Consider the following 27290-nt stretch of genomic DNA (forward strand, 5'->3'; position numbering starts at 1 on the left):
CAAGCAATCCTCCCACCTCAGCCTCCCAAATAGCTGGGACTACAGGAGCATTCCACCATGCCTGACTAGTTTTTGTATTTTTGGTGGAGATGAGGTTTCATCATGTTGCCCAGGCTGGTCTTGAACTCCTGAGCTCAAACGATCTGCCTGCCTTGGCCTCCCAAAGTGCTGGGATTACAGGCGTGAGTCACTGTGCCTGGCATCAAATGCCATTTCTTGATGTGTTTCCAAATCCTCTAGGGAGTTAGTCCTGTGTTTTCAGTTTATTTACCTTGTTTTTTTTTTTTTTCTTTGAGACAGAGCCTCGCTCTGTCGCCCAGGCTGGAGTGCAGTGCCTGGGATTACAGGGGCATGCCAGCACGCCTAGCTAATTTTTGTATTTTCAGTAGAGACAGGGTTTCATCATGTTGGTCAGGCTAGTCTGGAACTCCTGACCTCATGATCCGCCCACCTGGGCCTCCCAAAGTGCTGGGATTACAGATGTGAGCTACCGCTCCTGGCCCTTTACCTTTTTTTTTTTGAGACGGAGTCTCGCTCTATCGCCCAGGCTAGAGTGCAGTGGCGCGATCTTGTCTCACTGCAACCTCCACCTCCCAGGTTCAAGCAATTCTCCTGCCTTATGCTCCTGAGTAGCTGGGATTACAGGCACGCGCCACCGTGCCTGGCTAATTTTTGTATATTTAGTAGAGACAGGGTTTTACCATATTGGTCAGTCTGGTCTCGAACTCCTGATCTTATGATCCTCCTGCCTCGGCCTCCCAAAGTGCTGGGATTACAGGAGTGAGCCACCATGCCCGGCCTACCTTTTTTTTTTTTTTTTTTCTGAGACGGAGTTTTGTTCTGTCACCCACACTGGAGTGCAGTTGCGCGATCTTGGCTCACTGCAGACTCCACTTCCCAGGTTCACGCCATTCTCCTGCCTCAGCCTCCCGAGTGGCTGGGACTACAGGCGCCCGCCACCATGCCCGGCTAATTTTTTGTATTTTTAGTAGAGACAGGGTTTTACCATGTTAGCCAGGATGGTCTCGATCTCCTGACCTCGTGATCCGCCCACCTCGGCCTCCCAAAGTGCTGGGATTACAGGCATGAGCCACTGCGCCCGGCCTTTTTTTTTTTTTTTTTTTTTTTTTAAGACAGAGTCTTACTCTGTCACCCAGGCTGGAGTGCAGTGGTGCGATCTTGGCTCACTGCAACCTCCGCCTCCTGAGTTCAAGCAATTCTCATTCCTCAGTCTCCTGAGTAGCTGAGATTACAGGCCTGTGCCACCAAACCTGGGTAATTTTTGTATTTTTAGTAGATACGGGGTTTCGCCACGTTGGCCAGGCTGGTCACGAACTCCTAACTTGAGGTGATCCGCCCACCTCGGCCTCCCAAAGTGCTGGCATTACAGGCGTGAGGTACCACGGCTAGCTTCTTTACCATTTTTATGCTTAGTTTTAAAGGTTACGGTTATTTTATATATGTCTGCCACCTCTGCCAGACTCATCATCTTGAATAAAAAGGTCTGTTTTCCTCACCTTTACTTTTCTGGCATCTAGCACTTAGTAGGCATCAGTAAACATTTGTACAATTAAGCAGTTGTGTGGTCCTGACGAGGCTCCTGATTGCAGTCCTTACATGTAACTACCAGATTTGTATTTGGGTACTCCCTTGTTCAATATCTTCAGTGGCTTCCTATCACCTGCAGAGTAAAGTCCAGACTTCTTAGCTGAGTATTTGGTGTCCTCTACTATGTGAACTCAACCTGCCTTTTCAACTTTATTTCCTACTATAGTTGGTCAAACTGATCATTCACTGTTTCCCAGGGACCCCCATCCCTTTTCCACATCCATGTCTTGATTCATGGTTTTATTCCTTAAAAGCACTCCTTGCCTGTCCTAATTCATTTCCCTCCTCAGGCCCCTCCTCAGATACCACCTTTTTCACAGAGCCTTCTCTATCATCCCAGCTTTCAAGTTTCAGAGCATAGTAACTGTGCTGCTTGACACATTTTCACCTTATGGAGGTAATTTATGGACATGTATTTTTTCTCCAACTTAGTATAGTTTCTTAGGGTTTCTTTTTTTTTTTTTTTTGAGACGGAGTCTCGCTCTGTCACCCAGGCTGGAGTGCAGTAGCCGGATCTCAGCTCACTGCAATCTCTGCCTCGCGGTTTCACGCCATTCTCCTGGCTCAGCCTCCCGAGCAGCTGGGACTACAGGCGCCCGTCACCTCGCCCGGCTAGTTTTTTGTATTTTTAGTAGAGACGGGGTTTCACCGTGTTATCCTGGATGGTCTCGATCTCCTGACCTTGTGATCCACCCGTCTCGGCCTCCCAAAGTGCTGGGATTACAGGCTTGAGCCACCGTGCCCGGCCTTCTTAGGGTTTCTTAAAGTTTCTTAGATGATTTATCTTTGGATGCTGTACTTGCAAGCAGCAGTAAGAAATTGCTAATTTCTGGAATGGCTGTCACTGTCAGTTACTACAGGGTGAACAAAGGGAACGAACGCAGAAATAAAGACAAAGACAAAAGGATCTGTTTTGAAAGAAGGGGTCAGGGGGCTCCTTGCTTCTACTGAGCAAAGGCAGCCCTGAGCTGCTTCTACAGCCTTTGGTATTTATTAGGTAGAAAGAGCAGGGAGGGAGAGTTAACAGTTGGTCAGCTGCTTGATTTATCACAGGTATACATAATTGCTTTCTTTGTACAACAGGCTTCAGATGTTCCTATAGATAATCACAAAGAACATTGCGCTGGGGATATGACTGCCCTCAGCACCGCTTCTGGCGGCAGACGCAGTTTGTCAGTTTTCCGACATTCTGCTTTCATGAGAACAGTTTTCTGTTTGCTCATATAGCCTCCAGTGGTATACTGAGTTGGTCACAGCCCTCATTCTTTCTGCCTGTAACAAATGGCCAAATGAAAGAATTAATATGTGAATAAATAGGCTTCACATGCCCTATCCATGGGCTGGTTTGGAGGGGAATTGGGAGTTGGACATGTGATACACAGGCCGTCGTGGGACACTGGGAAAGGGAGTACTCCTTGCCCTATTGCTTCTGCCTGCATATTCCATTAGCCTAATTGTACCAAGTCCATTTGGGATTCAGTTACTGGTGTCCAGCATGTTCCAGGCCTAATATTAATTCTTGACTTTGGGAATACAAAAGATATCATGCACCCCCCACCTTAGACATCCTTCAGATAGCAAGGTGTGTCAGGGCTGTGGCCCTTTGTATTAGGTATGTAGGTCTTAAGTTATATCCTCAAATGAGGCATATCTCACTCTGCTGCAGCCTGTCTTGAACTTAGCTTATTAGACCTACCTTGGTTTTGCTTGCCTTGGCTTACTTACACACTGGGTGGTTTGACTATATTGGTTCCATAGTTCAGCTTACTGATTACATTCTAGTTACATTTTAAACTTGTCTTATGTTTAATTTTTAACTTGTTAAGGCTAGCTTTTCTATGGAGCTCAGATGAATTGTCAGTGGGAGCTTTTACATTTCACTCTTTTTGGACCTTTTGGTGGACCTTTCTAGTCAGCTATCCCATTGTCCACTGTTGTGAGATACTGTGTCATTTTATCCAAGTCAATCAAAATGATATTTGCTTAGGGAGGGAACAGAAAGACATAACTAACAATCACATGTCACTATGGGAAAGGAAAACAAGTCCACTTCTTTTGAAATCTGGTTCTCTGCTTCCAGAGCCCTTTTTTTATTGGCCGTCTTTATTCTGGTACACCTCGATATTCCAGCTATACCCAGCTCTTAATACTTGAAGTTCTCAGAATTCTCCTTGTGTCATTTTCCCAGGATAATTCCTACCTCTCTTCCCTCAAGAAGCCTCCCAGTCCCATCCCACCTTCACCTTTCCCTTCCAAGCCGAGTTTCTAACCCCTTAAATCGGTTCCTGTAGCACTTTATGTGCATTTCTGTCAGAGAACTTATCACAGTACATTACAGCCATTGGTTTACTTGTCTGGGTTTTGTTTGTTTGTTTGTTTGTTTGTTTTTTGAGACAGGTTCTTGCTGTGTAGCCCAGGCTGGAGTGCAGTGATAGAATCATGGTTCACACAGCCTTGACCTCCTAGGCTCAAGCGATCCTCCCACCTTAGCCTTCTGAGTAGCTGGGACTACAGGTGCATGCCACCATGCCCAGCTAATTTTTTTATTTTTGTAGAGACAGAGCTTCATTGTGTTGCCTAGGGTGGTCTTGAAATCCTGGCCTCAAGTAATCCTCCTGCCTCGACCTTCCAAAGTGCTGAGATTACAGGCATGAGCCACTGTGCCCAGCCCTGTTTTCTCCAGTAAGCTGAAATTTCTTCTATATCTGAGCCTATATCTGATTCCACTGTGTATATCAAGAACCTAGCAGAGTGGCTGGTATATATTAGATACTCAGTACATGCTTATTAATTAGACAGTTCAATGCCCAGGTATCTAAAGTTGTTTTTTTTTTAAGAGACCAAGTTATGTTCCAACCATGTTTCTAAATTCTGTGTCACGGATGGAAGGCATTGAGAAGTGCTATTAACTTTTCTGTTTGGCTAACAAAAACACAGAAATTAGTTCCTGAGCAACTTCCACCCTATAAGCACTAATCCTACTAGTTGGCAGTTAACTATCATAAAAGTAGATGAACCAATTGTGTACCCAGAGAAAAAGAGAGTAAGGGAGGAGAGAAGGATAGAGAAGGGAGTGAGTTAGCAAAATGCCACACTGTTAGTTGCAAACTGGCACAAAGGTGAATGTGGTTCATGAGGCTTGCTTGATTAAGAAGAGCTGAAACAGGAGCAAAGAGCAAAAGGCAACCTGCAGCGAAAGCAAGGACTCGGAACAGGCAGACACAGCAGGTGAGCACGTGAATGGGGCCCAGGTCCTCTGCGATTGTGGTCTCTCAGGCTTCTGGGGACATGAAAGAAGGGAAGCCAGAGTGTGACGCTCTGGGAAAGCTGAGTGGGGAGGATTCATGTTTACTCCAGGTATAAAGAGACACAAAAGACCATAGAAGGAGATGGAGATAGTGACAAACACTGGCTGGCACCGGAGTCTCAACAAAAAGAATTGGAAACAGGGCTTTGTTGGGGGTGAATAAGAGATAGTGAGCAGGAGAAAATGAGAAGACCAATTCTGAAAGGAGTAGATTTAAATGTACTGATGTATACATACCTCCCTAGTCTATAAAAAGTACGCCTATCTGTACTATTTTGAGTAGCATATAAAACTTGACACATTTGGATAAATGTCACCTTTATATAACAAATGTGGGGAAAACCTTCACTGGAAGCTTGGAATTGTGATTTTTTCAAGGGCTAGGTAATCTCCTTTTGGAAAACAGTCAGTTATTATTATTATTATTATTATTTGAGATAGAGTCTCTCTCTGTCACTCAGGCTGGAGTGCAGTGGCGCATTTACAGGTGTGAGCCACTGTACCCAACCAGCTGTTATATTTTTATTAAATGGATGAGATCTAGTGCCTGAGTTACTGTATTATTGTTTATCCCTTTGGAGTATTCATTCAATATCTACTGTGTGCTCACACCACCATTCCAGCACCAGGAACACATAAAAAACAAAACAGATAAAAATTCCTGCCTATGGGCCAGCCAAGGTGGCTCATGCCTGTAATCCCAGCACTTTGGGAGGCTGAGGTGGGCGGATCACTTGAGACCAGAAGTTTGAGACCAGCCTGGCCAACATGGCAAAACCTGTCTCTGTTAAAAATACAAAATTAACCAGGCGCGGTGGCACATGCTTGTAATCCCAGCTACTTCAGAGGCTGAGGCATGAGAATCGCTTGAACCCAGGAAGCGGAGGTTGCAGTGAGGTGCACTGCACTCCAGCCTGGGTGATAGAGCAAGACTCTGTATCAAAAAAAAAAAAAAAATTCTGCCTACCTATGTATAGTTCACATAGTGGGTAAAGGTAGCAGGAAACAGGAATTATGAGAATAAACAAAAGTGAATTATATAATGTGTTAGATGATAAAAAGTCCTGTGGAGAAAAATAAACAGAAAAGGAAGGAAGGAAAACATGCATGTGGTCAGATGGGTTATAATTTTAAATAAGGTAGACAAGGAAGGTCTCACTGAGAAGCTGACATATTTGAGCAAAGATTTTAATATAGTGAATGAGCAAGCTGTACAGACTGGGGTTCTGTAAAATAGAATGTCATTCTATAAATGTAAGCCTTTTTTTTTTTTTTTTTGAGATGGAGTCTTGCTCTGTCGCCCAGGCTGGAGTGCTGGCACAATCTTAGCTCATTGCAACCTCTGCCTCCCAGGTTCAAGCGATTCTCCTGACTCAGCCTCCCAAGTAGTTGGGATTACAGGTGCCTGCCACTGCACCTGCCTATTTTTTGTATTTTTAGTAGAGATGGGTTGTCACCATGTTGGCCAGTCTGGTTTCGAACTCCTGACCTCAAGTGATACACCCACCTCGGCCTCCCAAAGTGCTGGGATTACAGGCGTGAGCCACTGCACCTGGCGCATTATTTTAAAATGGCTTACATTGCCGGGTGCGGTGGCTCGTGCCTATTTTCCCAGCACTTTGGGAGGCCGAGGCGAGTGGATCGCCTGAGGTCAGGAGATTGAGACTAACCTGGCCAACGTGGTGAAACCCCGTCTCTACTAAAAATACAAAAAATTAGCTGGGTGTGTTGGTGTGCGCCTGTAATCCCAGCTACTAGGGAAGCTGAGGCAAGAGAATTTCTTGATTCCGGGAGGCAGAGGTTGCAGTGAGCCAACAGTGCACCATTGCACTGCAGCCTGGGCAACAGAGTGAGACTCACCTCAAAATAAATAAATAAATAAATAAAATTTGAAAAAATAAAATAATACCTAATGCCACTTAAAAATAACTAATCTTAAAAGTGTGATTGCAAGTGGTGTTAGAATGTAGTTACTGAGAGCAGAAAGTGGCATTCTATTTGTTCATCCTTTGCTTTCTCTCAAATCTATCGTTTGATTTTACACTGAACAACTGGTATGACTCTGCAGGGTTTTTTGTTTGTTCTTTGTTTTCTTGTGAAAACAGATACTTAGGATGCTTTTTTTCACCTTTGAAATCTCTGGAAGAAAAACAAATATTTACTTAATAGAAATAGAACCTGGAGAGGTTTTTCAAAAACTACAATGATATATTAATACAAAATATGGATGACCCCTGAAGAAACTGCAGGCACAGAGAGGAAGGAAAGCTGCTGCCTAGAATGCCGTTAATTCACTTTCTGAGGGAGAAGAGGGACCAAGAGTTGGGCAAAGCAAGGATCTGTTAACACTCAGAGACTCTGAAGAGTTGTTTCTGTTTTGAGTTATTTAGTTTGATCTATATGTCTAGCTCATTTGCTGTAAAAGAATCAGCCAGAGTGTGAACCTGGCCAGACAGCTGTCCTGTATCAGTGGTTGATTTCCTGGGATGACGTTTCCTTTGTTTGGGATTGTAAAAGGTCAAACAATTTTGTTTGTTCCTCTCCTAACCAACAGCTCTTATTCTTAACTACAGGATAGAAGTTCAACCTTGAATAGCGTTCAAATGGATGGTTCCAACTATGCTTTTGTAGTACCTAAGATCAACTCTAGTTATTTTGAATATTTTATTTATTTATTTATTGGGACAGAGTCTCACTCTGTACCTAGGCTGGAGTGCAGTAGCGCAATCACAGCTCACTAAACCTTACCTTCCCGGGATCCAGAGATCCTCTCACCTCCAGCTTCCCAAGTAGCTAGGACCACAGGTGCATGTCACCATGCCCAGCTAATTTTTGTACTTTTGGTAGAGATGGGCTTTCGTCATGTTGCCCAAGCTGGTCTTGAACTCCTGAGCTCAAACAATCCACCCACCTTGGCCTGTTGAAGTGCTGGGATTATAGGCATGAGCCACTTTGCCCAGCCTAAATATTTTAAAATTCAAATATACTTAACTTTATTTTATTTATTTATTTTGAGATAGAATCTCACTCTGTCTGTCAGACTAGAGTGCAGTGGCACAGTCTCAGCTCACTGCAACCTCCACCTCCCAGGTTCAAGCGATTCTTGTGCTTCAGCCTCCCAAATAGCTGGGACTACAGGCCTGTACCACCATGCCCGGCTAATTTTTGTATTTTTAGCAGAGACGGCGTTTCGCCGTGTTACCCAGGCTGGTCTTGTACTCCTGACCTCAAGTGATCCGCCTGCCTTGGCCTCTCAAAGTGCTGAGATTATAGGCGTGAGCCACCACACCCAGCTGCATTTAACTTTAATTTGCTTTTTTCTTTTTTTTTTTTTGAGACGGGGTCTTTCTCTGTCGCCCAGGCTGGAGTGCAGTGGCCGGATCTCAACTCACTGCAAGCTCCGCCTCCCGGGTTAACGCCTTTCTCCTGCCTCAGCCTCCCGAGTAGCTGGGAATATAGGCGCCGCCACCTCGCCCGGCTAGTTTTGTGTATTTATTTATTTATTTATTTATTTTTATTTTGAGACGGAGTCTCGCTCTGTCGCCCAGGCTGGAATGCAGTGGCCGGATCTCAGCTCACTGCAAGCTCCGCCTTCCAGGTTCACGCCATTCTCCTGCCTCAGCCTCCCGAGTAGCTGGGACTACAGGCGCCCACCACCTCGCCCGGCTAGTTTTTTGTATTTTTTTATTAGAGACAGGGTTTCACCGTGTTAGCCAGGATGGTCTCGATCTCCTGACCTTGTGATCCGCCCATCTCGGCTTGAGCCACCACGCCCAGCCTTTTTTTTTTTGAGACAGTATTGCTCCGTCGCCTAGGTTGGAGTGCAGTGGCACAATCTCCGCTCACTGCAGCCTTTGCCTGCCAGGTTCAAGCAATTCTCCTGTCTCAGCCTCCCAAGTAACTGGGGCTACAGGCATGCGCCACCATGCCTAATTCTTTTTGTATTTTAATAGAGACGGGGTTTCACCATGTTAGCCAGGCTGGTCTCAAACTCCTGACTTCAAGTGATCTATTCACCTTGGCCTCCCAAAGTGCTGGGCGAGGTGGCGGGCGCGAGCTTGTGAGCTACAGGCGTGAGCTACCACGCGTGGCCTAATTTGCTTTATTTTATGTAATATGTCACCTTGGGGAGGGAGACATTTTGATAAACCCTAGATACTCAATAAAGTTTAGATGATTGGGAATCCTTAATCTGTACTCCAAAGTATTTTTTTAGAGCTGAAGGCCCTGGGCAATGGGAACTTTGGAATGAGATCTTGTCACTTAACTAGTAAACTATGACTTGCATAAGAGATCCAGAGATGAAAGCTGGATCAGAAGACCCAAAACTGTTTGGTGCAAAGTACATAAAGTGCAAGTCAGGAGGCCTTGCCTTAGAGGATAGATACAGCATTATTCATTAATACCAGAAGAAAATGGCAGAGAAAAAATATTTTTATATACATATATATGAAAATATTAAAAATATGTGTATATATACTTTTTTTTTTTTGAGATGGAGTTTTGCTCTTGTTACCCAGGCTGAAGTACAATGGTGCAATCTCAGCTCACCGCAATTTCCGCCTCCCGGGTTCAAGCAGTTATCCTGCCTCAGGCTCCCAAGTGGCTGGGATTACAGGCTATTTAAAAAATATTTTAAAAATAAACATAAAATTAAAATACCTAGAATATATTTTATATGTAAATGTATAGAGCAAGAAAAGTAGCCAGCAGACAGCTGGCAATGTCTGGAGACGTTTTTGTTTATCACAACTGGTTGTGGGTGGAGGGGTGGGATGTGCTACTGACCTCTAGTGGGTAGAGGCTGGGGATACTGCTAAACATCCTACCTTACACAGGACAGTGCCCACATCAAAAACCTATCCAGCCCTAATTGTCTTGCTTTTTTTTGGTTGTTGTTTTTTGTTTTTTTTTTGAGACAGAGTCTTGCTCTGTCCCCCAGGCTGGAGCACAGTGGTGCAATCTTGACTCACTGCAGTCTCCGCCTCCTGGGTTCAAGTGATGTTCCTGTCTCAGCCTCCTGAGTAGCTGGGATTACAGGCACACACCACCACAACTAACTAATTTTTGTATTTTTATTAGAAATGGGATTTCACCACATTGGCCAGATTGGTCTTGAACTCCTAATCTTAAGTGATCTGCCGGCGTTGGCCTCCTAAAGTGCCGGGATTACAAGTGTGAGCCACTACTCCTGGCCCCTAAATGTAAACAGTGCTAAGATTAAGAAACCCTGACCTTGAGGAACTCCAGTTCTCCTTTGTGGATGAGAACACAGGACACAGTCTGAGCTTTACAGGAGGCCAGATACAAATCACCAAAACAAAAAGCACTTAATTTTTTTGTTTCTCATTTAATGTCCATCCAGAAAAAAAGAGGGAAAAAAGTTGCTAGTAAAGCAACTATGAAGGATGGATGCCATTATTCCATTGAACACTACCAAGTGTTTTTTTGTTTTTGTTTTTGTTTTGAGACAGAGTCTCACTCTGTTGTCCAGGCTGGAGTGCAGTAGCACGATCTTGGCTCACTGCAACCTCTGCCTCCCAGTTTCAAGCAATTTTCCTGTCTCAGCCTCCCGAGTAGCTGGGACTACCAGTGCACGCCACCATGCCTGGCTCATTTTTGTATTTTTAGTAGAGATGGGGTTTCACCATATTGGTCATGCTGGTCTTGAACTCCTGACCTCATGTGATCCACCCGCCTTGGCCTCCCAAAGTGCTGAGATTACAGGTGTGAGCCTCTGCACCCAGCCACAAGTTTTTTTTTTTTTTTTTTTTTTTTTTTTTTTTTTTTTTTGAGACGGAGTCTTGCTCTGCCACCCAGACTGGAGTGCAGTGGCCGGATCTCAGCTCACTGCAAGCTCCGCCTCCCGGTTTTACACCATTCTCCTGCCTCAGCCTCCCGAGTAGCTGGGACTACAGGCGCCCACCTCGTCGCCTGGCTAGTTTTTTGTATTTTTAAGTAGAGACAGGGTTTCACCGTATTAGCCAGGATGGTCTCGATCTCCTGACCTCGTGATCCGCCCATCTCGGCCTCCCAAAGTGCTGGGATTACAGGCTTGAGCCACCGTGCCCGGCCCACAAGTGTTTTTTATCACAGGTTTTAAGACCATTCAAACTCACTATAATGGCTTTGTTGCAGAATGATGAAAAACAAACAAAAAAAACCTCCTATACATTTAAAAAATTATTTCCCAGTAATAACAAATATGGCCAGGTGAAGTGGCTCATGCCTGGAATCCCAGCGCTTTGGGAGGCTGAGGCAGGTGGATCTCTTGAGCCCAGGAGTTCAAGACCAGCCTGGGCAACATGGCAGAACCCATCTCTACAAAAAAAAAAAAAACAAAGCCAGATATGGAGGCCCAGTTCACTGCAATCGTCACCTCCCGGGCTCAAGTGATTCTTCCACCTCAACCTCCCGAGTAGTTGGGATTAACAGGCTCCTGCCACCATGCCCAGCTAAATTTTTTTTTTTTTTTTTTTTTTGAGATGGAGTCTTGCTCTGTCACCCAAGCTGGAGTGCATTGGCACGATTTCTGCTCACTACAACCTCTGCCTCCCAGGTTCAAGCAATTTTCCTGCCTCAGCCTCCCCAGTAGCTGTGATTATAGGCATCTTCCATCATGCCCAGCTAATTGTTGTATTTTCTTAGAGATGGGGTTTCACCATGTTGGCCAGGCTGTTCTTGAACGCCTGACCTCAAGTGATCTGCCCACCTCGGCCTCCCAAAGTGCTGGGATTACAGGCATGAGCCACTGGGCCCGGCCTAATTTTTGTATTTTTAGTAGAAACGGGGTTTCACCATATTGGCCAGGCTGGTGTCGAGCTCCTGACTTCACGTGATCCTCCTACCTTGGCCTCCCAAAGTGCTGGGATTAGAGGCATGAGCCACGGTGCCCGGCCAATTTTTTTTTTTTTTAAATAGAGACAGGGCTCTCGCTCTGTTGCCAAGGCTGGTAGTGAACTCCTAGACCCAAGCAGTCTTCCCATCTGGGCCTCCCAAAGTGCTGGAATTATAGGCGGGAGCCACTGTTCCTGGCCCCCACTCTATAATTAGAAGCAAAATGGCTGGACACAGTGGCTCACACCTGTAATCCCAGCACTTTGGGAGGCTGAGGCTGGTGGATCACGAGGTCAGAAGTTCAAGACCAACCTGACCAACGTGGTGGAACCCCATCTCTAGTAAAAATACAAAAATTAGCTGGGCATGGTGGTGTGCCCCTGTAATTCTAGCTACTCAGGAGGCTGATGCAGGAGAATCGCGTGAACCCGGGAGGCGGAGGTTTCAGTGAGCTGAGATTGTGCCACTGCACTCCAGCCTGGGCGACAGAGTGAGACTCTGTCTCCAAAAAAAAAAGCAAAGCATGGGTCATTATGTTAAGTGAAATATGCCAGGCTCAGAAAGATACATACTGCATGTTCTCACTCACATATGGGAGCTCATGGAAGTAGAGTAGAATGACAGTTACCAGATGGGCTGGGAAGGGTGGTGGGGTGTGGAGAGATGAAGAGAAGTTGGTTAATGGGTACAAACTTACAATTAGATAAAAGGAATAAGTTCTAGTGTTTGATAGTTCAGTAGGGTGACTATAGTTAACAATATTTTGGGCCGGGCGCGGTGGCTCAAGCCTGTAATCCCAGCACTTTGGGAGGCCGAGACGGGCGGATCACGAGGTCAGGAGATCGAGACCATCCTGGCTAACACGGTGAAACCCCGTCTCCTCTAAAAATACAAAAAATTAGCCGGGTGAGGTGGCGGGCGCCTGTAGTCCCAGCTACTCGGGAGGCTGAGGCAGGAGAATGGCCTAAACCCGGGAGGCGGAGCTTGCAGTGAGCTGAGATCCGGCCACAGCACTCCAGCCTGGGCGACAGAGCGAGACTTCGTCTCAAAAAAAAAAAAAACAATATTTTGTTGTGTATTTCCAAATAGCTAGAGGATTTGAAATGTTTCCAACACAAAAAATGATAAATGTTGTAACAGATATCTTAGATTCTCTGATTTGATCTTTACACATTGTCTGCGTATATCAAAATATCACATGTATACCATAAATATGTACAATTTGTATTAATTTTTAAAAAGCAAAACATGGGAAAATATATCTTCAATTCCAATTTCCTTTTGGAACCAGATGCCTTCAGAAAAGGTGCTAAGAGCCCACATGACGCTGGTTTGGCTTGTTGTGCAGGTTATTAGAACAGAGAAGGAACACCCTGGGCCCAGGAGTGAGTGCTTCTGCTTTTACAGGTGTAACTAAAAAAGGTGATTGCTCTGACTTGTGTGTCTTTGTCCTGTAAGCCTCTGCAGGTGTGTGAACAGGATTGCTTCTGCAACAAAAGCCTCCACCCAGCCACATCTTGGGAAAAGAATGGCCACTTCTCAGGGCGCAGTCTTTTTCATGCTGGTGGTATCCTGTGTTTGCAGCCCTGCCTGCCACAGGGACCAGCAGACCTGGTTTGAGGGTATCTTCCTGTCTTCCATGTGCCCCATCAGTGTCAGCGCCAGCACCTTGTATGGAATTATGTTTGATGCAGGGAGCACTGGAACTCGAATTCATGTTTACACCTTTGTGCAGAAAATGCCAGGTAAGTGCAACTGGGACCCTTACTAGAGTCTGTAAATCCACACTTTAGAATCTCCTCCCAGCAACAAATACGCTTAGAGTTTATTATGTGAATTACAGAATTGAACACCTAGCAGATATCTTTCTTCAGAGAACTTTGAACTACAATTGAACATATGGTTTATTTGGAGTTTTTTTGTTTGTTTTTTTTCATTTTTATTTTTTAAATTTTTTTTTGAGACAAAGTCTTGCTTTGTTGCCTGATCTGTAGTGCAGTGGCATGATGACACATCACTGCACCCTTGACCTCCTGGGCTCAAGCAATCCTTCCACCTCAGCCCCCTGAGTTGCTGGGACTACAGGTGTGTGCCACCATGCCCAGCTCATTTTAAAGTTTTTTGTAGCCGGGTGCTGTGGCTCACGCCTGTAATCTCAGCACTTTGGGATTACCTGAGGTCAGGAGTTCAAGATCAGCCTGGCCAACACAGTGAAACCCCATCTCTACTAAAAATACAAAAATTAGCTGGGTGTGGTGGCATGTGCCTGTAATCCCAGCTACTCAGGAGGCTGAGGCAGGAGAATTGCTTGAACCCGGTGGGTGGAGGTTGTAGTGAGCCAAGATCGCACCACTGCACTCCAGCCTAGGTGACAGAGCAAGACTCCATCTCCAAAAAAAAAAAAAAAACCATAAAATTTTTTGTAGAGACCTGCTCAGGCTGGCCTCAAACTCTGGGCTCAAGTGATCCTCCCACTTCGGCCTCCCAAAGTGTTGAGATTTTAGATGTGAGTCACCATGCTTGCCCAGAGCACATGGTTTTAATTCAGTGTGAAATTAGGAGAGAGCTGGGCTGCCTGTAGTGTGAAACCCATGTGTTCAAAAAGAATAGCTATAATTTGTTCTTCCTCTTCTCTAAACATGCGATACTCCAGGGATCCATAATATTCAGAATATGGGGAGTGGTTTTGGGAGAAGGATCACGTGAGAATTTCACTGCCATCGCTGGACACGAGGCTAGGAGACCCTGAAAGATTAACTTTTTCTGCATTGTCAGTTTTTTTTCCTCAGGTAACTTATGGCGCCTGGGGAAAGGCGGAGGAGCTAGGTGTCCACCAGAGAAATGGTAGCAGAAATAGACCCTCAGAGGTTGCTCTAGTCCCTCTTTCTATACTCCTGCAAGATATTCCTCACAAGTGGGATCATTTGGGATAACTTCAGGGAAGTCATAGGAAAGCTTGCAGAGCCCAGGATCTGAAGCAGCCTAACTTTTGGTAACCAGCTCTCTCTTCTGTTTTGTTCCATGGACAAAATAGGACAGCTTCCAATTCTAGAAGGGGAAGTTTTTGATTCTGTGAAGCCAGGACTTTCTGCTTTTGTAGATCAACCTAAGCAGGTGAGTTTCTTATGATATGATGTTTAGATTCTCAATGCCTTGATAACTTGATGACACCACTGCTGTTAAATATTTCCTGCTACTCACTAATGAGACTGAGGTCATGTGTGAGATCAGCTTTCTCTCCTCAGCTAATCTCCTGGATAACATTAATTATATTTCCCACGCTCATGAAGGCTGGGCGGAAGAAGGCTGGTAAATTGGTTGTGGTAATTTAAGGATGACACTAGCTTTGAAGAGATTGTTCCCTGTGTACTTACTGTTTAAAATTTTGAGTTGAAGCCATCAGTTGCATTTGTTCATGTAAATGCAGAAGATAGACATGAAGTTCTATAGGGTATGATGCATAAACACGGCAGTTGAAGGGATGGTGAGCAGTGAATTCCATTTCAGAGTGCCTTGATGCAGGATGGAACCATACCTATACTTGAGAAATTAGGCAACAACCTGTGATGACAAAAATCTTTGGTGGTAGAAGATGAATAGAGAGTTTGTGGTAACCGTATTTCATATTTGAGCACCCACAACGTATTGCATCCTATGTGTCTGAGGCCACGTTGAAATAGAATAAGGCAGAATGTTAAACTTGGGGAGCAAATGTAAAGGTATTTATTATTCAGTGTCACAAGAATAATCATTACCCAAATGCCTGATGTTAAAAATGATTTGAGTTTGGAGAACTGAGAGGATATATGGAGATATATATATATATTTTTTTTTTTTAGATGGAGTCTCGCTTTGTTACCCAGGCTGGAGTGCAGTGGCCTGATCTCGGCTCACCGCAACCTCCGCCTCCTGAGTAGCTGGGACTACAGGCATGTGTCACCATGCCCAGCTAATTTTTGTATTTTTAGTAGAGATGAGGTTTTACTATGTTGGCCAGGCTGATTTTGAACTCCTGACCTTGTGGTCTGCCCACCTTGGCCTCTCAGAGTGCTGGGATTACAGGCGTGAGCCACCATGCCCGGCTCTGAGAGGATGTATTTTCTTAGTTCAGTAGTACATGGATAGCAAATCTACTAGAAAAATTAGGAGCTGTTGAAAGCAACTACATTATTAGAAACTGACTTGGCATTTAGAAAAGATGATTGTGTTATAGTTGCTAACAACGATCAAAGGGCAGTCAGATATCAGAATAAAAGTTCACTCAGGGAAATAATGGATTTAAAATAATGGTTTTCATTTATTACAAATTGAGCATCTACTGTGTGCCATATGATGATACAGAAATGAGTCTGACATGTTCTTTAGGAGATCATCAAAGGTATCACATCATTGCTGCCACAGCTTGAACCACACTCACTCTGCCTCATGCACACAACAGTTTAGTGGTGGTAGGAGGTGTAGCTCCCATCCCACACGTGAGGAAACCAAGTCCCAACAAGGCCAAATGACCGAAGTTAGGCCACAGGGCTAGCAAGCAAGTCTTCCAACTCTAACTCCTGTGTTTTCTTCACTATACCAGCCTAAAGCTGATTTATATGAAACATGAAATAATCAGCCACGTGTGATGGTACACGCCTGTAATCCCAGCTACTCAGGAGGCTGAGGCAGGAGAATCGCTTGAACCTGGGAGGCAGAGGTTGCAGTAAGCTGAGATCGCGCCATTGTACTCTGGTCTGGGCGACAAGAGCAAAACTCCACCTAAAAAAAAAAAAAAGAAAAAGAAATAATCAACTAAAATGATCACGATATAAAAGAATAATTTGGCCAGGCATGGTAATCCCAGCACTTTGGGAGGGTGAGGCAGGTGGATCACTTGAGGTCAGGTTTTTGAGACCAGCCTGGTCAACATGGTGACACCCTATCTCTACTAAAAACACAAAAATTATCTGCGTGTGGTGGCACATGCCTGTAATCCCAGCTGCTTGGGTGACTGAGGCACAAGCATCGCTTGAACCTGGGAGGCGGAGGTTGCAGTGAGCCAAGATCACGCCACTGCACTCTAGTCTGGGCGACAGAGCAAGACTGTCTCAAATAAAAAGAAGAAGGATTTTTATTAGGACTGTCAAAATAAAATGGATTCTCCTTTTTTTGGAGACAGAGTCTCCCCCTGTTGCGCAGGCTGTAGTGCGGTGGCATGAGCTTGACTCACTGCGACCTCTGCCTCCCGGGTTCAAGCAATGCTCCTGTCTCAGCCTCCTGAGTAGCTGAGACTACAGGCGTGTGCCACCATGCCTGGCTTATTTTTGTATTTTTAGTAGAGATAGGGTTTCACCATGTTGATCAGGCTGGTCTCGAACTCCTGAATTCAAGTGATCCACCCACCTTGGCCTCCCAAAGGGCTGAGATTACAGGTGTGAGCCACCACCACACCGGGCCTGGATTCTCCTTCTTCAAAGTGGCCCACTTCTCTAGGTTTCTCCTGCTACAGAGCAGAGAGAGGTTGGAGCCCTATGCCACCTCCCTCCTCTTGCTCCCACAAAGTATGCTGACAGAATAGACCAGCGCCAGCCACTAAATGGACTGTTCATCAGATGAATGGGTTGTCTCTTTTGCAGGGTGCTGAGACCGTTCAGGGGCTCTTAGAGGTGGCCAAAGACTCAATCCCCCGAAGTCACTGGAAAAAGACCCCAGTGGTTCTAAAGGCAACGGCAGGACTACGCTTACTGCCAGAACACAAAGCCAAGGCTCTGCTCTTTGAGGTAAGTTTAAAACTGCATCTTGGATCATTCTGCCCTTTTCCCTATGTGAATACTTAATGAGGTTTTAGTCTTTTGGAATGTGACCACCATCTTCAATATTCCACCACTGCCAAAGCAGTATGATGACTCTGACCGCTTGTTATAGCTAGTTGTTTACATTTTTAACTATCACTCTTAAATGTATAGAGCTTTTCCTAAAAAGTTTAAAGTACTTTCTATCTAGGATATTCTTCATTCTCCTGCCTCAGCCTCCCGAGTAGCTGGGACTACACACATCCGCCACCACGCCCAGCTAAGTTTTTGTATTTTTAGTAGAGACGGGGTTTCACTGTGTTAGGATGGTCTCGATCTCCTGACCTCGTGATCCTCCCACCTCGGCCTCCCACAGTGCTGGGATTACAGGCATGAGGCACTGCACCCGGCCGGTATTCTTCATTCTTTTAGAATTTTAAAGCAGATTTCAGAAATTGTTTCTGATCAACTTTATTAAGATAAACTTACATACAATAAAATGTATCTATTTTAGGCTGGGCACGGTGGCTGACACCTGTAATCCCAGCACTTTGGGAGGCTGAGGCGGGCAGATTGCCTGAGGTCAGGAGTTTGAGACCAGCCTGGCTAACATGGTGAAACCTCATCTCTACTAAAAATACAAAAATTAGCCAGGCATTGTGGCACACACCTGTAGTCCCAGCTACTCAGGAGGCTGAGGCAGGAGAATCGCTTCAACCCAGGAAGCTAAGGTTCTGGTAAGCTGAGATCACACCATGCACTCCAGCCGGCACAACAGAGCAAGACTGCATCACAAAAAAAAAAAATTAGGTGTACAGTTAAATGAGTTTTGATAAGAAATAGAAATTTCCTCATGCTCTTTTATAATAAGTGAGTTTCCCTCACCCCTGAAACCAACCAATGACTAATTTGCTTTCTGTGACTATAAATAAGTTTTGCTTATTCTTTTCATATAAATGGAATTATAGGGGTTTTTTTTTGTTTTTTTTTGTTTTTTTTTTTTTTTTTGTATATCTGGCTTTTTTCCTCTCAGCATGAAGTTTTTGAGAAGAGTTTGAATTTTGTTTTGGAAACCGAATCTCACTCTGTATCCCAAGCTTGAGTGCAGTGGCACGATCTTGGCTCACTGCAACCTCCACCTCCCAGGTTCAAGCAATTCTCCTGCCTCAGCCTCCCAATTAACTGAGATTACAGGCGTGTGCCACCACACCCGGCTAATTTTTATAATTTTTTTTGTAGACATGGGGTTTCACCATGTTGCCCTGGCTTGGTTTCAAACTCCTGAGCTCAGGCAGTCCACCTGCCTTGGCCTGCCAAAGTGCTAGGATTATAGGAACAGGCATGAGCCACCATGCCTGGTGAAGTCATATATATATATATTTTTTGTTTGTTTGTTTGTTTGTTTGTTTGTTTCTGTTGCCCAGGCTAGAGTGCAGTGGCACAATCTTGGCTCACTGCAACCTCCGCCTCCCAGGTTCAAGCAATTCTTCTGTGTCAGCCTCCCAAGTAGCTGGGATTATAGGCATGCATCACCATGCCTGGCTAATTTTTGCACTTTTAGTGGAGACGGAGTTTCACCATGTTGGCCAGGCCAGTCTCAAACTCCTGGCCTCAAACTCCACCTGCCCCAGCCTCCCAGAGTGCTGGAATTATAGGCGTGAGCCACTGCACCCGGCCCCAAGTCATATATTTCAACTCTCTTCTTACTCAGATCAAAAATTTAAGTATAGAGAGTTTTGTTAAGCTCAATATTTTTATTCTTATTTATTTATTTATTTTTTGAGAGACAGACACTTGCTGTGTCACCCAGGCTGGAGTGCAGTAGTGCAACCTCAGGTCACTACAACCTCTGCCTCCCAGGTTCAAGTGATTCTCCTGCCTTAGCTTCCCAAGTACTTGGGACTATAGGCATGTGCCACCACTCCCAGCTAATTTTTGTATCTTTTAGCAGAGACGGGGTTTCGCTATATGTTGGTGAGGCTGGTCTCAAACTCCTGACCTAAGGTGATCTGCCCGCCTCAGCCTCCCAAAGTACTGGGATTACAGTCATGAGCCATCGCGCCTGGCCAAACTCAATATTTTTAAATGTTATTGTACATATTCGTTATGCAATAAACATGTAAGTTAATAAGATTTAAATTTCATGTTGTGAAGAATATAAGCAGAATCTCATTATAACAAAAAATCAGGCTGGGTGCAGTGGCTTATGCCTGTAATTTCAACATTTTGGGAGGCCAGAGCAAGAGGATTGCTTGAGGCCAGGAGTTTGAGACCAGTCCAGGCAACAAAGCAAGACCCTTATTTCTTTTTTTTTTTTTTTTTTTTTTGAGACAGAGTCTCGCTCTGTCGCCCAGGCTGGAGTGCAGTGGCGCGATCTCGGCTCACTGCAAACTCCGCCTCCTAGGATCATGCCATTCTCCTGCCTCAGCCTTCTGAGTAGCTGGGACTACAGGCGCCCACCACTGCGCCTGGCTAATTTTTTTTGTTTTTGTTTTTTTTTTTTTTGAGACGGAGTCTTGCTCTGCCACCCAGGCTGGAGTGCAGTGGCCGGATCTCAGCTCACTGCAAGCTCCGCCTCCCGGGTTTACGCCATTCTCCTGCCTCAGCCTCCCGAGTAGCTGGGACTAGAGGCGCCCGCCTCGTCGCCCGGCTAGTTTTTTGTATTTTTAAGTAGAGACAGGGTTTCACCGTATTAGCCAGGATGGTCTCGATCTCCTGACCTCGTGATCCGCCCGTCTCGGCCTCCCAAAGTGCTGGGATTACAGGCTTGAGCCACCGCGCCCGGCCATTTTTTTTGTATTTTTAGTAGAGACGAGGTTTCACCATGGTCTCGATCTCCTGACCTTGTGATCCGCCCACCTCGGCCTCCCAAAGTGCTAGGATTACAGGTGTGAGCCACCGCGCCCGGCCCGCAAGACTCTTATTTCTATAAAAAAAAAAATTAAGTCCGGATACGGTAGCTCACACCCAAAATCCCAGCTCTATGGGAGGCCAGAGCAGTCAGATCACCTGAGGTCAGGAGTTTGAGACCAGCCTGGCCAACATGGTGAAATTCCATCTCTACTGAAAATACAAAAATTAGCTGGGCATGGTGGCACACACCTGTAGTCCCAGCTACTCAGGAGGCTAAGGCAGGAGAATTGCTTGAATTTGGGAGGCAGAGCTTGCAGTGAGCTGAGATCGCGCCACTGCACTCCTATCTGGGCAACAGAGTGAGACTCTGTCTCAAAAAAAAAAAAAAAAAAAGATTGAAGCTAAAAATCACAGTAGGCCAGGCATGGTGGCTCATGCCTGTAATCCCAACACTTTGGGAGGCCAAGGTGGGTGGATCACCTGAGGTCAGGAGTTCAAGACCAGCCTGGCCAACATGGTGAAACCCTGTCTCTAATAAAAAATACAAAAATTAGCTGGACGTGGTGGCAGGCACCTATAATCCCAGCTACTGGGGAGGCTGAGGCAGGAGAATTACTCGAACCTGGGAGGCAGAGGTTGCAGTGAACCAAGATTGGGCCATTGCACTCCAGCCTGGGCAACAAGAGTGAAACTCTATCTCAAAAAAAAAAAAAATCACGGCAAAAAAGGACTCCGTATTACAGGTGTACTAATTCAATCCCCTAAATCCATTTTCCTTTGACTGTCAGTACAGAGGACTTAAGTCCCTTATCCAAGGACAAGCAGCCTAGTATGTCTCTGTGAGAACCTGAATCCTGATTCCTGATTTATTCCTCATTTATTCAATATAAGAGTGCTTACTGGGCCAGGTGCAGTGGCTTACGCCTGTAATCCCAGAACTTTGGGAGGCCTAGGTGGGCGGATCACGAGGTCAGGAGATGGAGATCATCCTGGCTAACGTGGTGAAACCCGGTCTCTACTAAAAATACAAAAACTTAGGTATACGTGGTGGCAGGAGCCTGTAGTCCCAGCTACTCGGGAGGCTGAGGCAGGAGAATGGCATGAACCCGGGAGGCGGAGCTTGGAGTGAGCCAAGACTGGGCCACTGTACTCCAGCCTGGGTGACAGAGCGAGACTCTGTCTCAAAAAAAAAAAAAAAGTGCTTACTATGTACTGGGCGCTGGTGAAGTTACTGGAATACATTCAGCAGGGAACCAAAAATACAAAAATGGTCTTTGCACTCCTGGAGCTTACATTCTACTTTCAGGAAGACAAAAAATAAACATCTGAACAAGTCAAAAGAAAGTTATATTAGGTGCTGTAGGTGCTATGGAGGGGAAAAAAAAAGCAGGGAAAGGCAGGTAGGGAATCTGGTGATACGAGTGGGGGAAATGCTAATTTAAATAGGGCAGTCGGGGAAGATGTCTTTGATAAAATTCAGTTGATCAGAGATCTGAGGGGAATGAAGAAGCAAGTTATACAAGACATTTGTGGGAAGAATATTCCAGGCTAAAGAAACAGCAGGTGCAAAGGCCAGAGGCAGGTATGAGCTTGGTATGTTAGGAACAGCATCCAGGAGGTCAGCATAGCTGGAGAGGAAAGAGTAATATGAGAGGTAAGTAGGAGGTAACGTCAGAGAGGCGGGGCTAAGGGGTGCTTATCATGTAGGATCTCAAAGGCCAGTGTAATTACTTTGGCTTTTTTTTTTGAGACTGAGTTTCGCTCTTGTTGCCCAGGCTGGAGTGCAGTGGCGCTATCTCCACTCACTGCAACCTCCGCCTCCTGGGTTCAAGCGATTCTCCTACCTCAGCCCCCCAAGTAGCTAGGATTACAGTTGCCCACCACCGTGCTAATTTTTTTGTATTTTCAGTAGAGACCGGGTTTCACCATGTTGGCCAGGCTGGTCTTGAACTTCTGACCTCAGGTGATCCACCTGCCTTGGCCTCCAAAAATGCTGGGTTGAGAGGTGTGAGCCACCACGCCTGGCTGCCACTGGAAGGTTTTGAGCCAAGGAAAAACATGATTTGACATCCTTTTTTTTTTTTTTTTTTTTTTGAGACGGAGTCTCGCTCTGTCACCCAGGCTGGAGTGCAGTGGCCAGATCTCAGCTCACTACAAGCTCCGCCTCCCGGGTTCACGCCATTCTCCTGCCTCAGCCTCCCGAGTAGCTGGGACTACAGGCGCCCGCCACCTCACCCGGCTAGTTTTTGGTATTTTTTAGTAGAGACGGGGTTTCACCATGTTAGCCAGGATGGTCTCGATCTCCTGACCTCATGATCCGCCCGTCTCGGCCTCCCAAAGTGCTGGGATTACAGGCTTGAGCCACCGCGCCCGGCGACATCCATTTTTAAAGCACCATTCTGGCTGCTGTTTTGAGAACAAACTGTAGGATGGGGGTGAAAAGCAGAGAAGGCAAAAGCAGAAGCTCTCTTGCTGTGCTTCATCCTGTTCACTTATCTGTCTTTTCTTTAAAAGTTTGTTTATATATCACTTAACTGGTTTTTCCTGGTTGAAACAGGGTCCAGAGGTCATCATGTGGTATGTTTTATCCTATCAGAAATGAGAACAGCAAACAGACTAGAGTTCTTCCTATCCTGGAGAATTCTTTTTCCTTTCCCTTGATAATTATATAAACATAAGACATAACACCCATATCAATGGTCTATATTATGGAGAGGCAAGATGTTTTTGCAAGATGTTCATTCCCATCTCCTGAAACAGGGTTCCTTAAGTCTAGATCTGGAATCTCCCTACACTCTAGAGGCCCTAGCCATGTGCCAGAATCTAACCGGTGCTGGCAGCAGAGTACCTCAGCCCTTAGGTGTGAACTCCACCACGGCGGGTTCATGTCAGCTTATCTAAGGAATGGAGTGGGAAGGCTCCTCCTAGTTTCCAGTATATGTCTGGTAGAGTTTATCAGGTTTAAAAAGTTACAGGATCCTGATTTGAACTGGCAGGATTAAATATATGCCTTTCCGTAGGTCCAGTTCACCTATATATTTAGATGGTTTGATTTAGCTTTACTTAAAGTAAAAGGAATCCCTGTGTTTGTGTTTTTGCAAGAAACTGGTAATGGCTTGCCTAGTTTCTTCTCTAGTTTCTTAGGGCAAAGAAATGAGTTTTGCCAAAATTTTATCTAGGAAAAATGGAGTAGTTTTCTAAGTCTTACAGGACACTGTCAAAGTATGGAAATATTGCCTTAGGGAATTCTTTTTTTTTTTTTTCTTCTTTTTTCTCTAGGTAAAGGAGATCTTCAGGAAGTCACCTTTCCTGGTACCAAAGGACAGTGTTGGCATCATGGATGGATCCGACGAAGGTGGGAGAGGTGTTGATATGTGTTCTGGGGGAGAGGGGCAGGATCAGTGAAAGATCTAACTAAAGGAACTGGGGCCAGAGACGGGGTCCTGAAGAGAAAGGAATAAACAGAAGGAATGGGATAGCAGGAAATAGAAGACAGGGAGAAGGAACATGTGCTCTAGACATGAAATTTAGAGAGAAAAAAAAAAGGATGGGGCCAGGAAAGAGAAAAATATGCTCTGGGATCTAATCCTTGTCTTTCTTTCTTTTTAGGCATATTAGCTTGGGTTACTGTGAATTTTCTGACAGGTAATACATCCTCAAGTTTATCTCTAGAGCTTAACTAGCTTTTACATGCATAGTCAGAAGAGTAAAAAAGCCCTTTCTTTCATTCTGTATTGTTTCTTCTTCTTTAAAAAAGGAAAGGAGGCTGGGTGTGGTGGTTCATACCTGTAATGCCAGCGCTTTAGGAGGCTGAGTTGGGCAGATCACTTAAGGCCAGTAGTTCAAGACCAGCCTGGCCAACATGGCGAAACCCTGTCTCTACCAAAAATACAAAAATTAGCTGGGCGTGGTGGTGTGTGCCTGTGGTCCCAGCTACTCGGGAGGCTGGAGAATTGCTTGAACCCAGGAGGCAGAGGTTGCAGTGAGCTGAGAGCAGAGATTGTGCCACTGCACTCCAGGCTGGATGATAGAGCAAGACTCTGTCTCCAAAAAGGCCTTCAAAAAACAAAAAACAAACAAACAAAAAAAAACACCTGCCTTGAAGGCCTCTGCTGCAATGAGAGTCCTTCTGAGTTGACATTCACCTGCAGCATCAGGGCTGGGGAGCAGTGGAGTATGTATGGAATACCTTCAGTGCATGATAAGAACAAGAGAAACAAGTGTTGGGCTGCCCAGGATGTGGAGGATATTTAGAGCTGGCTCTCATTTGACAGGTCAGCTGCATGACCACAGACAGGAGACTGTGGGGACCTTGGACCTAGGGGGAGCCTCCACCCAAATCACGTTCCTACCCCAGTTTGAGGTGAGTCATTTCATGAAGATCTGGTTAGAAGTGCACTTGGCAGGCATATCATGGTGCCAAGAAAGAGGAGTCCCATGTTCAGCCAGCAGTTCTACCACGCTTAGGCAGAGTCAAGTCAGTTAATAACTGGGTGAATGTTCCCTTGCCATCTCACTGTTCAGAATCCCTTTGATTCCTCAAGCCTAATGAGATTAGCCGCTTAATCTGTCTTCATCTGACTTTTTACTGGGAGGGACGGGTGGTGGTGTGAACATCTTCAGGTAATTACAGATCCTGAATAGTCTTTTTTCTTTTTCTGATTTGCAGAAAACTCTGGAACAAACTCCTAGGGGCTACCTCACTTCCTTTGAGATGTTTAACAGCACTTATAAGCTCTATACGCATAGGTGAGAACAGGGACAGGGAAGAATAATATTTCATGTTGTATGTTCTCCTAACTTTTCTAAGTGTTCTCAAATCTGTTATTGTATCTGATCAGCAAAACAAAGTCTGTGCCAATTCCCTAAGGCCTATCACTGAAACCCAGGCCACTTACAAAGCCCAAGGAACCTACAAGCCTTCTCCATTCTTGGCCTCAAAAGCATTAATATATGACTTAAGAGTCAAAAATTTTCTGCTGGATGCAGTTGGCTTCATGCCTGTAATCCCAGCACTTTGGGAGGCTGAGGTGGGTGGGTCACCTGAGGTCAGGAGTTTGAGACCAGCCTGGCAAACATGGTGACACCCCATCTCTACTAAAATACAAAAATTAGCTGGATATGACAGCGCATACCTATAATCCCAGCTGCTCAGGAGGCTGAGGCAGGAGAATCATTTGAACCCTGGAGGTGGAGGTTGCAGTGAACCGAGATCATGCCACTGCACTTCAGCCAGAGCAACAGAGCAAGACCCGGTCTCAAAAAAAAAAAAGAGTCAAAAGTTTTCTCTAGGGAGAGGACACTTCAAGAAGGCTCAGGCAAAGCTCCTTGCCAACTCCTTTGAGCTGGCCTTCAGAGGTTCAGAATCCAGCCTGGAATTTGATCCTAGTTGGGGCTAGGAGCTAAGCTAAAGAGAGTTTTTCTGGGAATGGTTCCTAGTGTGGGACCCTAGGAATTGTCACCGTCTCTGGCCTTTGAAGGATAACTGTGGGGAATTCTTACTGTATAGCCTTGATCCAAACTGTGCAGAAATTACCCCTTGTTGACCACAGGAGATGAATATGTCACAGAGACAGAACAAGGTTTTCATACTTCCAGAGGGAAACAGAAACCATGTTACTTTTGAAAGAGGTAGCTTTAGGCTAGAGAACTTCAGGACCAGCATGAAATTGGTCAATCCTGTATTTTACAGTTACTTGGGATTTGGATTGAAAGCTGCAAGATTAGCAACCCTGGGAGCCCTGGAGACAGAAGGTTTGTCTGGGTACCTGTGCTGGGTGGGGAATGGTGAGGGTGACACAGATACTCTGCTTGCTTCTTCCCTTCTTTGATAGCCATTCTATGCAGGAAAAGATTATGTTGAATTGGGAGGCAAATGTTGTATAATGGACCTAATAATAGCAAATCCTTTTCTATTTTATAAGTTCAGAAGTTTTGATGTATATTATTAGCCATTTTTAGAATGAGGTCTACCTGTACAGGGGGAACAGCCTATGTCTAGGCAGGTGAAGTGTCTGCAGAAATCCCAGGCTTTAAGAATGCATTTAGCAGGAGCTTGCTCAAGCCCTGAGCTTTACATTGGAGGCACAGGAAGCAGGATCTGTTCTATATGCAGGTGGAACAACAGAGTAACTCCATTCATCTCTTCACAGTTGAGGTCAGGCAGAACTGGGTTCAGTCCCAGCATTGTGATTTGAGGCAAGTAACCTATCTGTGCCCCTTTCCTCACAGTAAATGAGAATTTGCATTTAAGGCACTTTGTACAGTGATCTGTTATTGGGATGGCATCTATTTTTCATTTCAGAGTATATAAAACATCTTCAAGTGTATTTCATTTAAGCCTCTCAGCAACCAGTGAGGAAAGTAGCACGGCATTTCTTTCTTGTTTGTAGAAAGGTGAAAACTTACTGTATTGTAGGTTTTGGATCTTTGAGATATATGGACCCCTCTGACAGAAGCACATGTGCACGAACATTGGCTTCTGGTTTCAGGGGGTTCACCAACCCCACGAAGCCTGTCTGTGAACCCTGAGTTAAGGATTCCTGTCACAGGATGTTGTCACGGAATTAATGTCATCGGATTTTAAGGCCCAGTCCCCATGGTGATTTGTTTCCGCCTCACTGGCTTCTTGTTTGCCTTCCTCCCTCTCTCACTTACTTACTTCTTACCTTGTGCCCTGGATTCTTTCAGGGACTGATGGACACACGTTCCGGAGTGCCTGTCTACCGAGATGGTTGGAAGCAGAGTGGATCTTTGGGGGTGTGAAATACCAGTATGGTGGCAACCAAGAAGGCAAGTGATGTTTTTTCACTGGTTAAATTTACGTTTACAATGGAAGCTCTGGAAAAGTCCCATGGGAAGCTTTTTCCAGAACTCAAGCTTATCTTGTTGCAGGGACTTGTTCCAGAGATCTT

At 45.2% G+C, this 27290-nt stretch overlaps 1 protein-coding gene across 4 annotated transcripts in view; it reads left to right on the forward strand.

The window, feature by feature from the left end:
* Positions 1-27290, forward strand: part of ENTPD5 (ectonucleoside triphosphate diphosphohydrolase 5 (inactive)) — a 66404-nt gene that overhangs the window by 20513 nt on the left and 18601 nt on the right. For 3 of the 4 annotated variants that reach the window (XM_033187474.1, XM_033187473.1, XM_033187475.1), the window contains exons 4-12: positions 13211-13497; positions 14787-14866; positions 17368-17511; positions 23656-23731; positions 23986-24021; positions 24651-24739; positions 25046-25125; positions 26069-26130; positions 27067-27168. In XM_033187474.1, coding sequence (XP_033043365.1) covers positions 13211-13497; positions 14787-14866; positions 17368-17511; positions 23656-23731; positions 23986-24021; positions 24651-24739; positions 25046-25125; positions 26069-26130; positions 27067-27168 — 956 coding nt within the window. Of the gene's footprint in view, positions 1-4548; positions 4837-13210; positions 13498-14786; positions 14867-17367; positions 17512-23655; positions 23732-23985; positions 24022-24650; positions 24740-25045; positions 25126-26068; positions 26131-27066; positions 27169-27290 lie in introns of those variants that run through there. The other variant, XM_033187476.1, reaches the window with a different exon arrangement.

This window comes from Trachypithecus francoisi, unplaced genomic scaffold, assembly GCF_009764315.1.
Source record: "Trachypithecus francoisi isolate TF-2019V2 unplaced genomic scaffold, Tfra_2.0 Lachesis_group3, whole genome shotgun sequence".
Classification (NCBI taxonomy): Eukaryota; Metazoa; Chordata; class Mammalia; order Primates; family Cercopithecidae; genus Trachypithecus; species Trachypithecus francoisi.